The sequence below is a fragment of the Chamaea fasciata genome, unplaced genomic scaffold, assembly GCF_029207755.1.
Source record: "Chamaea fasciata isolate MVZ Bird 193981 ecotype frontalis unplaced genomic scaffold, bChaFas1.0.hap1 SCAF_15, whole genome shotgun sequence".
Lineage (NCBI taxonomy): Eukaryota > Metazoa > Chordata > Aves > Passeriformes > Sylviidae > Chamaea > Chamaea fasciata.
Window position 1 is genome coordinate 2,395,479 of NW_027094100.1, and position 16,223 is coordinate 2,411,701.

The following is a 16,223-nucleotide window of genomic DNA, read 5'->3' on the forward strand; positions in this document are numbered from 1 at the left end:
TTGCAAGCAGGTGGATAACACTACCTGTGTTGTTTCACCTTTTTTATTCACTCCCATCAAGAATTTGAAGTTTTCTCTTCTCCTGCTGCCATTTGCCCTTCCATGGGCTTCGAAGGACGTCATGCACTGTCCTCACATCCAGACCATTTAATCAGGGAATGCTGGACTCTGCCAGATTCCAGGCTTTGCTATTAGTTTCCCTTAAATTGCTCAGGTGTTGCTCAGGTGAGAAAGGCAACCTTATTTCAGTTTCAAAGCTAGAGGAGGTTCAGCTCTACCAGAAGGCAGCAGCAAAGCCCTCGGATGTAGTGTTCAGCTCTGCTCCCAGGACATGTGAGCGTGCTTTGCCCAGGACTGACCACCCCAGAGTCAGCCCCTGCATTTTGGGTGTTAACACTGAACCCCCACCCCCAAAATGCCTGAGGAGTAGAATCTCATCTCGTTATTGCCCTGAAATAAACTACTTATGGTGATTATTTTGTCTGCTGACTGGCTAACAGCAGTAATCGCTTAATCTGCTTAACACCTGAGCTTTCACTTTAACAGCCTTGGCAAATCTTGAAGAGCTAAAAAGGTTAAAACTAATCAGTGCCCGGTTCTAATAAGAATAATTAGCGTTTCCTACTCAAATGCATAATACCTCTTGCTTGTAGGAAAATGGTAGCTCAAAAGGGAAGATTTGCACTTGTGTTTTTTATTGTGTTTTAAATAGTGTCAGCCTTCTTATTGCAGAAGGCGCTGATAACATGGTACTAGTTCCCTTTATTCACGCAGGCTGTTCAATAATCCCACGAGAAACAGAAGCAAACTGAACTGCTGGTTCATAGGACTAGAGCTTGCAAGTTTACATTGCCTTTAAAGCTCTTCCTCACTGCAGCTACAAATCCAGTCCTTTCACTCATTGGATTTAACCCAACTGCGGTCACAAGGGCTTCAGACAGGCCCCAGCACTGTGCCCTGGCTGTGCCAACTGCTTTCCATCCGCTTCAGCCCAACCACTCCAAGAAAGGATGAACCCTTCCCACCCACCAACAAGCCATATGCATATTTGAGAACATCTACTATCTCTAAATGTCTTATTTTATCATGCTTACAATCTAAACACGTTTTTGTTGCTAAGAGACCAAAACAGCAGAATTTGAGCACAGCCTAGACATGTCTGCAGAGCTGAAATTAATAAATTCATTGTCACTGATTTACTGGGAACCAGAGCAGGATCTTATGCATACCGAGGTGGTGGGGAAGGATTATTATTATTATTACTATAATTTGTTAACTATTAAGCTAAATGGCTTTTCCAGCCCTCCTCAAAAGCTTGGTCAAAAACTTCACATCATTATGGCACTGTGTGACCCAAAACAACAGACGACATTCTGAATAGTTTAGTGCCAAATCAAACCAGGAATCCCACCATGACCATTTACATTTGCAAATGAAATCCCTGTGATTTGTGTCCACACGTATCTGTCTGCAATAAAAACATACCTAAATCAGTCACCTGCAAGACTCATCAGATCAGTATTTTTCTGCACAAATCAAAATACCAACCCTCCCTCCCAAACAAGACAGAACACAGAGTTGAAAACATTTTTCAACACAAAGCTAACAAGATGACAGCTTCTGAAACACTTGCTTCTCAATGCTTTATGAATGACATTAAATATAAATGCATGCAGTGTATGCAAATCTTTTCTTACCATACCTTGACCTAGATGTTTATCTCCTGCTCGAGGCTCCTCCAGTCTACAGTTGCCATTCCCAGTGTTTAGGGTGAGTTCTGACAGATTTGCACTTATCTCTGCATCATCAAAATCCATATGGCTTGAAAAGGCATCACCAGTTAGGAGTGGGTCTATCACCAGTGGAGAGCAAGGTGGGGATGGGGAAGAGAGAGACGACCTTGGGGACAGTGATGTCATGGATTTGGGAGTACCAGACAAGGACCTCAGAGCCTGCATGCGACTCGTGGTGTCTGCTTTTTGAGTTTTTGCTACTTCATTCTCGTGGATAGTGGTGATACAGCCTGATGGCCTAAACCCAGTGGCTCCTTCCAAGAGCAAGTCAAGCTTGTTTTGATACTCCGAGTCCAACTGCTCCAACTGCTCCAGGTGCTCGTAGTAGAGATCAGTGAAACTGGCTGAGGTGGACGAATCCTGGCTGGAGGTGGCCAGAGATCCTCTGCTAGATGCAAGAGAACCAGGGCTGCTGCTCGAGGAGAGGGAAAGCATGCTGGTGGAGAGACTGAAGGGAACAAGTCAGAAAACCATGACAGCGTTATCTTCTGATTTCTCACGAGAACACTGCAATGTCACCACATCTCTAAGCCCACAGGGTGTTGCTTTGTTAGCTCAGGCCACACGCATTAGTCCCCAGAGCAATCCAGAACCACAGTCTACGCAGCAGGAACGGTGGGTCACTGCTTGGTGAAACAGCATCAATCGTACACCTTTTCCTACTCACCACATCAGACTCCTGAGAGTCCTTGTTTAGCCAAAACAACTCTAATGAACAGTGTCAGACCAATTAAAATTAGTGCCATCCCCCTCCTCCCACATCTCTCTGGAAAGTCCCTATGGCTCCTGTTAATCTCCAAAGCAGACCGCAAAAGCCAGCAAGGCCCATGCAAGAAGATGAAGTTATTGCAATGAACTGTCTGACCATACGGAATTTTTTCTTGCATTTGCCTCAATCTTGGACCTGCAGCCAAAAGGCAATATCACAGCTGCCTGGAACTGGCCCTCAGAGATCACAGCAGCCAGCAGTTCCCAGAAAGCTGGCAGGATTTATCCATGTGAAAGACTGCTACATGGGATCCAGGGCCAAGAGAGCAAGGGAAAAAGTTGGGGCAGGGCTGTGAAATCAATTCACACCACCTTATTTATCCCTGGAGTTCTAGGTTCAGAAAAGAACTGACAACAAAATTAATTTTAAGCAGGTGCTGCATACAAGTCTGTTCAGATGAGAAAGTCCAGACACCACAGCACAGTTTTCTGCCCAGGAGACCCAGTATTCCAGCAGTGACTACAACATGTACCATCTCTAGAAATTCCATTTAAACCAACACTCCTGCTCTGCATATTGAAGACCTTGGTCATTACTGACCCTCACTTGAGATAGGGATTAGCTACTGAAAAATTTCTGAATATGTATAAGTGGCTTAAGTTGCCCCACTGAAAAACAGTGAGATATTAATAAGCCTAATAATCCCTTATTTATTATTTATAGGGTAAAAGCTGGAAGCTACATTTGTATAATTATGTCCATGACCTCATGAGAAGAAGGCAAGTATGCTGTATTTAGTATAATTTTGGCAGGAAATGTCTTCCGACAGATGCGCACTGCATCACATTTGTTCAAAAAAGCTTCTGATAGATGTCTTTGCATATTGGCAGTATATACACATCTGTTGAAGCCTAATGAAATTGCAGCTTTTCAGTGCACTATGAAAAGGGAGGGGTTTTAAATCAATCTTTTCCCTATCAAAAATCTGGGCTCCACTTCCTGTTGTACATGCCTTTGAATGCCAGACATTTTGCATTATGGGGTTAATAACAAACACTTATTCTTATGAAGGAGCATGCCAAGAACACTGGGCACACGGTTAGGAAGAAATTAGTTTCACATGCTTCTTGGTCACCTCAAAAGATCCCTAATCAGCTAGGTGAAATGAAAATATGATGCATTTCCACTGCATAAAAGCCTCACAGATAGCTATTCTCCATGCTGGCTTATTTACATGTCAGTCTTGCACTATGATTCTTTCCAGTCTTTTCGGTGTCATCTTCACAAAATGAAACAGAATCCAAGTGGAGCAGAAGCTACAAACAGAGTAAATTCAGTACACACTGGCAGGAAAAAACCTCAACCAAACAAAAACCCCACCAAACTTTCTTGCTATCAGAATGATAAAAATACAGTTTCAGCAAAATGATTTGGCCTTAGTGCCTGCAGTCATGCATTAGTCTGGAAATGGCAAAACTACAGCCTGAACTAGAAGCCATTCTTTACACCACGTGAACCACAACAGATTCAGGGATATCTCTATATATCGACCACATTGCAAGCAACAGCACACTTGGAATTAAGAGAAATATGACCATTGACGCATTAATGTGTAGTTGCATTAGTAAGATTCACTCCACTTTCTGTCCATTAAGCTGTTCTTTAATATACTTTATTAATGTAATACTTCAGTAATTCAAACTTCAGTGAATAAATCTCAGCTATCCCTAGTCACCTAAATATTACTGAATAGAAGGGACTGTGCAAATTCCTGCTGTGAGACAGAGGCACCACCAGGAGGTTGTGCAGCCCTTTGAAAAGTGCCCATCTAAACCAACCTAAGATCCTAAGGCTTCTCCTTCCCCTGACTACACAGGGGCCTTAGGTCACTGCTGGGTCTGAAAAGCCTTTCAGCCCTCAGCTGGGAGCTGGAATTGTTGGCAGAGAAAGGCAGCGGGCACAATGTGCAGCAAAAGCAACCACAGCCTCTGGAAAGGGCCACCTACCTCTTCAGCTGGGTGTGCAGCATGGCAACCAACCGTGTGGTTTCCTCCAGCTCTCGGACAAGCTGATTTCTTTTGCTGTTCAACTTCAATCTAAGAGAAGATCGAAGAAAGAGATGAGCTAAAGCAGCATTTTCTATTTTAAATACGGAGCAGAGGAAAAAAATCTACTTTTTTGACTACAAAAGTCGATAGGAACACACAGGACAGAATTTGGTCAAGATGTGTAGGCGTTTAGTAGCTTAAAAAACTTTAAAAATGCAGAACTCAGTCCTGAAAATATTCACAAAAGAAAATAATTACAGCTGGTACCATAAAAGTTCATGTTTCTAGGATTAGGCCTCAAAAGAGCTGGGCAGATTTTACTCACTATACACTATTGCATTCCTATAGTTACTGTGCTAATAAAAGTATAAACGTTTTCATTTCCTTCCACTAAAGTTTATGGATGATTAAGGGTCACTTGATTTAGTTATTAACCATCTCATTACAGTTTAACATTATTTGCTTTAGCAGCATCTCAGCTTTATTTCCCACCTGAGTTGGTTTGAGACAAACACATGTGCACATGGGTGCTCCCACCCTAACTGAACAGGCCTCTGGACACAAAATCCTTCCCCATAAATGTATGATGTCTTTGGCACTCTAGAACGTGACCATATTCCCAAAAATCCCAAATGAAGGTGTTCACCTTATGGCAAGACCAGAACCCTTTGTCAAACCACAGGTACTTGAGGCAGGTAGAAGTGTCATGGCCAAGACATTTACATTTTTTCCAGCATGATAAAAACCACGAAAAGCCTATGTAGAAAACTGGTGTCATCTGGACGTTGATCGTGTAGAAGAAAATGAAAATACAGAGCCAAAGAGAGAGTGAATGCAGTGTGCCTACTCCATATATGTTCAAGAGACTGCAGCTACCAGAAACACTGCTGAGCCACCCTCATTAATACATCCAGACTGCGAAACACCTGTAGGCCATGCCTAATGCAGTATTCATCCTCACTGCACATTCCCGTGAGATCTCCCCCTGCAACACAGGTAAAATTAGGGAAGAAAGTTGGCCTTTTTTTCAGCTAGTTTAGATTCACAGGATATTCCCTGCAAGCCCCACAGCCCTGTCAAATACCAGATCCTACAGGAATCACATACAAGGATGCTCAGAACAAACAGCAAATTTAAGAAATTTAAAATTCCATCTGCTGACATTTACCAAGGCCCAGACTGCACAGCAAGCGTAGAAGCTGCTGTGAGGTGCTGGCTGCATACAGAAATGTTACACTACACTAACACTGCACTGGGCTATTTTCAGCATTCTTTCCATCCCCATAAAGGATCCACTGTAGGCACAGCCACCTTTCCCCACTCGCACAGTCAGACTTGCAGATGGGCTGTTTGGGAGATGAGTTCAGAAGCTTTCTGACTGGAGTGTCCTGGGAATGTGAGGGCACTGCTGTGGGCAGTCAGCCAGGGGATGCTGCTGCTTGCTCCTAGTTACCTCTTGTCCAAAAAGGCACTGCCCTGTGCCCACTAACCCACCTCTCAGTGAGAGCTTTGCTCTGAGTGTCTCTAGCAGCCTGAAGGTCTTCCTCCAGGCGCCTCCTCTCTGTCTCCAGCCTCTCCACCTCTCCTCGAGTCCATTTCCTGGGGCTAATAAATCGCATTTCTTTTAAGAGCTCCTCCTTCTCATTAATCAGTATCAGGCGGTCCCGCTCGGAGTCCAGCACGCCAGGCCAGGCCTCGCTGTCAAGCTTGGCCAGTTGGATTTTCAGGTTTGCTATTCTGCAGAGGGAAAAAAAAAAATAATGCAGTTATTCCCCGAGGAGTGCCTGCTCCAGACATGCAGAGGTGCATCATCACCGACATCTTCCAGAGCCCTGAGGAAGGCGCTGTGTACTCTCTGTATACGATTCATATAAAGATCAGTGGTCAGTCAAAAGCTTAGAAACTCTTTTTCTGTCTTTACAATGAGGAAGTTAATCACACCTCCATGCTGCTACTGCAAGAATCCACCTGTTGACTCAGCAGTAAGCATTCTGGACACGCTAAGGAGCTACACTACTTCTGGTGCAACCTGCACTTGAGGATGTGAGGAGTTGGACAGGGAATGTGACCCTACCAAAATCCAGAGCTGCTTATTTGCACCAGAATCAAAGCCTATTTTCATTAGAGGCATCATTCCAGATTTCAGCTGAAAGCTTGCATCACCACTCCTTCAGCACCTCATCAGCTCAGGGAGGAAGATAATGACTAAAAGCAACAGCAATACAGACGTAGAATTTAGCAAGAGCTTTGATTGACAGAGGAGGAGAGCACAGCTTGTGGCAGGTAAGGAGGCTGCTCACCCCAAATATCTGCCTGTTCCCAATTTCCCAAATATCCGACCTGCTCAGTTAGGTCCACAAATGGTCAGCTTTGCAATGCAACAACATAAAGAGAGAAGTAGAAATGTCTGTCTTCCCAAAGGAAGCTGCCTCCTTTGCACTCACTAACCTACAACTCTTCGAGACCTGAGAGGCTGATCATGGTAGTTTGATGCGAAACAATAGTACAGATAAATCTGAATTAGGATTACCAAGGACCTGTGTTTCTGAACTCACACAATCCAAAAAATGAAGTGGGAAGCAGGGAATGGGAAGGACAGAATGGGCCAGGATGAAAACAAATTGAAAGACTTAGAATGCAAACAAGGAGAAAAAGTATTTTGCAAGATATCTGCAAAAAAAAATTCACCTGAGCGAACATCAGAGAGGCAAGGCATATGTGCCCCTTCATGTGATGGACTCAGGTGAATCCCTCATTCAGATTTAGCAAATACATAAGAAATGGAAGTGACATGTAAAATGAATGTCCAGTATGCTTCTCCCTTTGAAAAGGGCTTTGCGATCTGGTGACAGGCTTAAATCGGGCACAGCAAATAGTTACAGGTACTGATCTGGATTCATGTCTCTAGAATCTGGTTTATGCTGCAGAAGTGAAGAGGATGGTGTGTGCTTCCTGCAGCAAACCAGCACACAGGCAGGCACAGAGCAAACTCAGTGCCAACCAGCAAAATCAAAGTGTGTAGAGTAGGCAGTACGATGCAGATCTGGGCAGCAGCAGCTACAAGGCTGCTGAATGGCCTTGAAGAATAAAGCTTTGTCTTCCAAGCTCCAGAGGCCAAGAGCAACTGGAGCCCCAAGAGACCCTGTGAAGGATTAGGCTCACACACACTGACCTGCCTCCACCATCACAGGAGACAGACATGAGATCACCTTTCTGAAGAGAAGCATCACTTTCTGTAAACCCATTTCCCACAGCAGGTTGCTTACTCTAATGAAGTTCCATAATTGATAGATATTCAGCTCAACTATTTTTAGGTCGTCTTAGGAGCTGTTTTGTTTTTGAGTGCCTGATTAAGTGCAATACTGTGCTCCAACGAAGAATTAACAGTGGCATTAATTCATAATCCAAGAATTCCTCTGTGCATTTTGAAGGGATATGAGTCTAAGAGGATTGGCTGGCATAAATCTGATCACTTTTGGCATACATTTGCATGGCTATGGCTTTTCCACTGGAATTTGTTCTCTATGCATTTCCGAGCCTGAAAGCTTTGTTAAACTACCCTCCAGTTTTACCTTTGGTCTTTGATTGTAATTGTCCTCCTTCTCAGTCAGAAGGAGGTTTATTATTCTGTTTTTCCAATAAAACAGCACCAACACAAAGGAAACTCGTTGCAGAAGGTCTGCACTTGGCTGAACACTCCAGCCCTTCAGAATTCACTGCCTGAGCCTGAACTGCACCGCTGCCGAGCCAGGCTGGGCTTGCAACGCTGGCCTCGGGTCACACCACCTCTCAGAATGGCCACCAGACTGAACAAATACACTACAGGAAGCTCAAGCTTTATTTAATTGTTGTCTTTCTGCCTAGAAAAAGCACTTAGATGATTCATTCATCGTCATAACAAGGGTCTTTTTTGTTAATTAGGGAAAGTTAGTACTTTCTATTATTATGCAACACAGGCATAGCACGTAAAATTTTCAGTCTCTCTGGAGATTGTTCAGAGCACATGCATCTCCACAGGAACATAAGATGTGTATCTACAACCAGTAATTAACAATCCTGTATCAGATAAGCTTCTGTTCTTGAGAAAAAAAAACAACAACAAAACAAAACCAAGTGGGAGGTGTAGTTTAAAAACTGACCAGTCAAATACCCACCATCGTTGTAGTGTTGCTTAATGTGCCATTAAAATATTGCATTTTAGGAGATTAAAAAACCATACTTCTAAAATCCCTGAGTTACCACCAGTCACAAAGAACCCAAGCCGAAAGTTTAACTGCTGAAGAAATTAGAACAGTGCAGGGTGCAAGTGCTACACAACTGAGTTACTGCTACATGTCTGGAATAGTACAACATAATTCAGTTGCATCTCTGATTACGTTTATGCTGCAGCAGCTATCTCCTCGCTGACATGTAGCAATGACAACCTTTTTGACATGATATCCATTATCAGTTTTGAATATAATTAAGCCAAAGGTTAGTCACTGCAGCCACCCCGTGTCTTTTTTTGGGTTTTGTATTATCTGCTCTAGGGATCTGTTGTCTGCCTGAGCTGTGACAGGAAAGGACATAGTGGTGGGGAAGGGAACTGGGTCCTGGCAGTTCTGCTGCGGTGAAGTTCAGATATTCACCCACATCTGAGCTTTTAGTCTGGTCCACAGTGATGGTACAAACAGTGTCTGCCAGAGCCTGCTTTCTAAAGCACCAGCCCCTTACAGATCTAGTAGTTCTAAAGTAATTAATGTGGGACCATCTTGATTTCAAACGTTAAATGTCACCTTTCCAGATACTGCAGAGCTAATATAACACATGCATTTCCATCACTTGGTTCCTTCACAGTACGTGCGTGGGCAAAGTACTCAGTCTTCTATTGTGTTTTTGGAACATTTTAATGCTGATGTGGGGACAGGAAACACTTCTAACATCACAAGGAAGAATTTTCACAGGAACAGAAGGTTCCTTGTGAGTCACTATATCCATAGTATTGTTCCAGCTCTAAACCAGTCGAGGTATTTGTTTCTGCAGCTCCTACTAAATACTGTGCCAAAACCACAGTGCTTTGATAGCTGGAGATCTTTTCATTTTAGCATTAACTATTCATGTCCATTTAGATCCATCTTTCTTCATGATAATGTTTTTTAAACTTTGAGAAAAGCCTATAGATAACACAAGATAAACATGGGGTATGAGCTGCAAGTCTTCTTTAACTGCAAGGTGTATTGTATGCCCCTCATCATCACTTCAAATGAACTACAGTGCTGTCTTTATAAAGTTATCATCTCTCTTTATAAGGAGCATATTAAATATGTTCTCACTTGCCCCTCCTTGGAAAAGATACAGGATAAAGGAAGAGTATTTCTCCTCAATCTGAATGTGTAAAGTCAGTGTGAATGAAATTGAAGCCTTCAGCAAATCCTCAAAGTAAAAGGCAATTTTAACACTTCCAAATTAACCACTGCATCTGAAGGAATGGTATTTTTAATGTTGCTTTTAAAAGTCACTGAATGATTTGAATGTCAAGGCAGTTTGGCAAGTCTTGGACTGGCAAAATAAACAGTCCTGATAAAATTGCTCCACCTAAGAAAAGAAGTACAAATTCGTGTCAAAAGTTGGGCACACAGTTTTTGACAACTGCCACAGACACAGATCAAATTTTATGCCACTGAGAAATATGGCCTACTGGCCATGCCAGTACACCAAAATGAGAGCATTATGAGCAACCTCAGCCTTAAGGCTCTTATTTCTAACCAGAGGCTGGAGAAAAAGCCTTCTCTTCGCCCAAGCACAGATTGTACCACGCACCTGAACTTTGTTATTCTGGAGTTGCAAAGTCCCTCTAGAGCAGTTAGAAGTGAAGAAAGTCACCCCCAGCAATGGTTACATCACTGAACAAAGACGAGGTCAGCCAAAGTCTAAAAAATAATTCTTGGTGGTTTTTCATTTAACTACACAGTTGCGTTAGCTATTATCTATTAAAAAGTAAATCCTGAAAAGCTTTTGCTTAAATTGGCCTGTTAAGTAGATACATTTTTTTAAAAATCTATTCTTCATTCATCTGAGATCAGAGGGCAAAGGTGCACACTTACATTCTTACAGATAAGCTCTGGAATTGCAGCCATTGATCATATAACACCATGGAAGGTGTTAACACAACATACATTTCTTCTTATCACACTTAGGCATGCAAGCATTCATTCATTTCGAATAAGGTAAGGAGATGCCTTGCAGTACAGTCTCCTTATTAGGAATGGGGAAGCACTGGCAACAGGTAGCAGAACCACTTATTCCCCACAGGTGTGGCCAGACAGAATTCTTCATGTATTCAGTCATGCCTTAGTAATTTCTAGGATGGTTGTTTATTTCTTGAAAGATAACACTGGCGAAAAAATCCAACTGACTCAGAAATTACCACATTTATTTAGCAGCAATGCTGGGTTTCAGTCTGGTGGCACCTCTTTTAGTGAGACTTAGAATGAGCTGTGTGACAACCAAAAAGGGCAACGGGCCAAAGAATTACCTTCTCTTTGCCTCTTCATACTGCAGCCGTAGTCGCACCTTCTCGGCCAGCTGGTTACTGCTGCTGCCAATGAACTGAGACAAAAACATCAAATCAGCAACTCAGGAGCCACTCCTCTTTGGTATTTCCTTCACACTGACAATGTGACACTAGACACTAGATCTTATGACACTACAAGTGACACTAGATCTTGTCAGTCATTTCCTAGTTAAACCAATCACAGAACAGGAACATGCTGCGTTTAAATACATTGTTCATGATTCCTTCAAATACTTAAACCCCGATAAGATTCAAAGGTCCCTTCTGGCCTAGAAAGAAGAGAAAACCACATTCGTCTTGGGCTTCTATTTCTGTGAACACACAAATACCTTTGCAATCCTTCTTCTTAAATGATCTTTGCATCCTTAAGTGCTGCATTGCGTTTTGGTTTGGATGACATCTTGCTTTGGATGTAAAGTCTTAAAGACAAGGGACATCCCATCACGCCAAAATCTGCAGATCTTTACTGACATGTGTGGCCCTGACTGAAAGTGGCTGCAAACCTTTAAGTAAAGGTTCACAGGAGAGGCTCTGTGAGAAATAAGATGTACCCCAGCACTGATTGAGTCCTTACCAATGCTGGGACCAACCTGACACTTCTGATCTCCATGCACGTGTGGGACTGAAGGTTTGTGAGCACTACAACTTTGGTGGCATCAAAAGATCTGCAAATAAGTTGTTGTTCTCACCTGTAACCCAGTGAAAGCCAAACACTCTTAGGGGGAGAATCCTCACTGGAGCTTAGCCCATACAGACCTGCTGAATGTTTTTATCTCATAACTTGCTATAAAAGAGCTAAGGGAGTATTTGTATCACAAGAAGCTACACCTACAGGCTAAGTCAAACTTCCTTCCCTTTTATTCCTGCCTGGGTTGCTCTGATACAGTCAGTGTGGGGAAACATCAGATTGCCCTTAGAGATACATTAACACTGCACACAAAAACTAAGTCACACTGCAGTTTAAACCAGGAGAAGTTATGATTTCACAGAAACTTGTCTATGCTTGGAAACTCACGGTGAGGTAGTTCTACACACAGCTTAGAGGAATGTCTCCATGTGCACAAGGCTTGGCACACATTACTCACATTTCCTGAAACATCTGTCTGGGAGCTGACGTCCAGGTACTGCCGGGGGAGCAGCGGGCTGGAGCTTTCCACAGACATGCTGCTGGCCCACAGGTCTGACTGGGATCCTCTGTCATTCACAAAGCTGTCTTTTAACCTGGCTAAGCTCTAAAAGCACAAAAAATCATGAGGTGAGCTCACTTCTGCCCAAAGTACCTCAGCAGCTACATAACTTTAGCCTAACCCCATGACTCAGATGTGACCATGTCTGCTGTGCCCACTCAGACTCTGCAAACTCGAGGTCAGGCATGGCTGGACTGTGTTTTGTATTTCTCGTTTCCAGCATCTGAAGAACTGCAGAAGCTGTGGTCCAACCACAACACAGAACTAGTTTATGCTAATAAAAACCTCAATTACGTATCTGAAATATAAAATCCTTTAATTACTTCTCAGAATTTCAATCTTCTAGCAATGGTGACCCAGAATGCTATAAAGTCATCTTGTTTCAATACCTGAATGAGGTCTTGTTTTTCCTTCTCCCCTGACGTGATGGCCTTCTTGAGAGCTTTCATTTCACTTAAAATGGCTTGTGCCTCATCAAGTTTGTAGCCACCTTGAGTATCAGACATTTTCATGTCAATTCTGTATAGAAATTAAAAAAAAACCCAGTAAGCTAACACTTAATAACATCCATTAATTGGATCATCTTGCATGTATGCATCTTGACACGAATTTTTAACAAAAACACATTCCAAAGGACAACAGAAGGAACAAAGGATCTGTCTCCCCACTGCCTAAGTTACTCTACTCAGCAGCACCTTAAGCTTCAGAACTCTGATTTCAGCAGTATCATCATCTCTTTGACTCCTTAGGGAGGACAAAGGTGCACATAAATCCCCCAAAACAGTGTGTTAGGGCAGCAGTCTTCCTAACCTAGAGAGGATCAGCTTAGCCATCTAGGAGAATCACCTTATTTTCAGTCATGATTTCAAAACCAGGCACAGTCTCCCATGCACAGATGTATTTGCTTGCACAACCTAATTACAAGCCACCTCACCCTTCCCTTTTTGCCAAGGAATTCTACCATGTTGACCCTTATAATAAATATTTATCTAAGAGATGCCAGATGTCTAGTCACACAAAGGCAGGTACCTGAAGCTTTTCGTCCCTTTCCACTCCACCTCCAGTTTTTCCTCAGTGCCCTAAATCAATGGCTCTTATAATTAAGGCAATGGGCTGTAGTGTCATCCAAACTGAGCAATACCGAGTAAAACAGACTATCAGTTAACTGACGAGATCCTGGTTCAAAACCTCTTTGCCATGAAGTCAGTTCTAATGTGGTCAATCCCACACAGGCACTGATTTGAGAGAACTCCCCCACGGCTGTGTACTGCTTGAAGCCTAAAGATATCATCAGCAGCATATTTCTGCTTGTGTTATTTAGGCAGCTATTTATAAATGTAGTGGGGGATGCATTGCAAGCCAGAGATGTTCTGAAAAAAAAAAATAAATCTTGAGAACACACTTACTTCTTCAGTGTTTGAAATCCGTGCTCTTTGTACTGGAGCTCCTGCTTCATGTGAGCTACTTCTCTCTTGAGTTTATTAACCTGCAGCAAGGTGGCACATTTTTAGAATGCTATTTTATATGAGTGTTTAGGTACAGCACTACCCATTCAATTCAAAACTTATTCAGCGTAGACAGTACTCTAAACAAACTTTCCAGGCAATCAGCTCATCTCAAGAGCAGCAAACAGACCTGACTGCCTCCTCATCAGGACTTTATCCAGCAGCTGCTATTATTACACCTCTTAACAAGGGGCTCAAGGGAAATTCCAGCCATGTAAGTGGAAAAGTTGAGAAACATTCAAAAAAAGACAGCAATGGAACAAATGTCAACTTTGCTCAGAAATGTTTAAAACCTTCCCAGTCATTCAAAAGACTGCTAAGCATCAGAACTGATGCCACCCTCCAAGCTCCCCAATGAAAAGGCCCCACTGCACGAGCAACACAGCAGGATGATAATCCATACTGTAAATCCACTGACCCTACAGCTTGCTGGTTTATATTCCTCCACAGAGGCCACACTGACCTACTTTACTTTAGTCCTTTCTTCCTCCCAAAGTGAGCTCTGCATGAGAGCACACCCTCCCCTGCTGACAGCCTGCACCAAGCCCTGCACAAAACAGCTGCCAGTCCCTGGGGAGGACCCGCAGCTCTCCAGCTCTGGAGGAGCCAGCATGCAGCTCCACATCCCACAGCCATCCTGTACTGCCAGCTGCCAAGCCAGGCTAAAGTCTACGGGGTAAAAAAAAAGTCTGTTTCAAATTCCTAAGAACTTGCAACGTTAGAAAATTCTGATAAATGACCTCCTAAATGGCAACATTAGCTCTTCCAACTGCTTTGGCATCTCCTTTCAGTATTTGCCATGAGGTCTGGAAATATCCGAACATTACTCAGGGCAAGCAAAGGTCTGTTTGTACTACTCACCCTGGATTTTGTAGTAGCAATCTCTGCTTTAAGGATCTCGGGGTCATACTTGGAACTTGACGAGGAGCCAGAAAGCACTGGAACAAATACAGCAGCCAGTTTAGCACCTCTGCCTTCCTCCCTACACCTTCACCAGCCCCACCACAGATCGAGGTCTCCCATCACTCCTATACAACCAGACACCCACACATTGCTGGTCTGTTACCCAATTTCCACATCTCACTGCTCAAAGACAGGGAAAGGCAACAGTGCAGTCAAGTACTCCACAAAAAGTATAGACTGAAGGGGCCAAAGCATGTCCTGCATCTCCGAAGTCTGGATTTGTTCCAGGTTAACACACTTAACTCCAACTCCCAAACACATTCACTCCATTCAATAGTGTGGCTTCCTGCATTTCCAAAGGCATTTAACAGAACTGAAGGGACAGGCTTTGCATGAAGGTTTACTTAATTATTTTTTTCAGACTTCCTCATTGGGCAAACAATCCACTGAATGTTTAGAAACAAAGAAAAGAATGAGAAGAAACTGAAAAAATGTGATGCAAGCCTTTTCACAGCCTTGAGGACATGACAAACCACACAAAGTGTCACACCAGATTAAATCAATGTCCCATTAAGAGCAGAACTCTCTTCTCAGCAGCGGTTAAACCCTTTTGCCTCCGAAGGTACAGAAGCTCCCCAATGTGCAATGTTATTAGAGGTAGCTGTAGGCAAGGGAGATATTTTGATCCTTGCAGCCATCAGTTTATGCCCTATAAAACATGGGAAAGCATTTCCAGTTATTTCTGTTTGGTTGTATTTTTCAAGACAGATCCCATCTCGCCCATGTAACTCATGTTCTCAGTGTACTGCTCTGAACACCAGTGCTTGGGTAGAGTACTCCTAAGAAAAGAGCACATCCAGTTCTTTAGAGATGAAGGACAGCACCTTTGTGAAACAAGAATCCTTCAGTTGACAGAAAACTGATTAAAAAATTTTAACACCAGGCACAGGATTAGCCAGTTCTCCAATTCTCCACCATCACACATAACTCACAAGAGTGAAACGGGGAGGTTCTTGGCTGGCAAGGACACAGAAAATCTGCAATACTGAGGATTATAACAAAAATTCTGGAATACATGCAGGAAATAAATCCTGTTCTGGACATTTTCCAGCTCCTAACTAGTACCAGTAAGGAGGAAATAAACATTTCTGCACCAAATCTTGAAGGGACATTGGTATTGATGTGTGTGTGACACGGAATATGGAGCACAAACTGCTGTACTTCCACCAGTGGTGGCAATCCACCAGTGGTGACTTGGAACGTGGCATAAAGTACAGACCCTCAGCTCCACTAGACCATCGCTCAACTACCTGGGATAGAAAACTACAAAAGGGCCTGGGAATACTGTCCAAGATGGACATTCTTGCTGTGTTTCTGTACTTTAAACAGGGGAATCAAGGAAAACACCACGAAAGTTAACTTTTTCATACTGAGCCAACCACCACGTTTCAGCATTTGTTGAAGCCCATGCAGAAAATCTGCAGGTTGGCTCCAGTGACTGAGCCACACACAGAAGTGTTTCATA

The 16,223-nt window shown here is 43.0% G+C and overlaps 1 protein-coding gene across 2 annotated transcripts in view; it reads right to left on the bottom strand.

The window, feature by feature from the left end:
* Positions 1 to 16,223, bottom strand: part of WWC1 (WW and C2 domain containing 1) — a 66,277-nt gene that overhangs the window by 14,148 nt on the left and 35,906 nt on the right. For both annotated transcript variants that reach the window (XM_066196842.1, XM_066196843.1), the window contains exons 4-11: positions 14,657 to 14,733; positions 13,697 to 13,776; positions 12,680 to 12,809; positions 12,189 to 12,335; positions 11,065 to 11,138; positions 6,045 to 6,287; positions 4,509 to 4,598; positions 1,703 to 2,241 (exon numbers count right to left, since the gene is read on the bottom strand). In XM_066196842.1, coding sequence (XP_066052939.1) covers positions 1,703 to 2,241; positions 4,509 to 4,598; positions 6,045 to 6,287; positions 11,065 to 11,138; positions 12,189 to 12,335; positions 12,680 to 12,809; positions 13,697 to 13,776; positions 14,657 to 14,733 — 1,380 coding nt within the window. The remainder of the gene's footprint in view (positions 1 to 1,702; positions 2,242 to 4,508; positions 4,599 to 6,044; positions 6,288 to 11,064; positions 11,139 to 12,188; positions 12,336 to 12,679; positions 12,810 to 13,696; positions 13,777 to 14,656; positions 14,734 to 16,223) is intronic.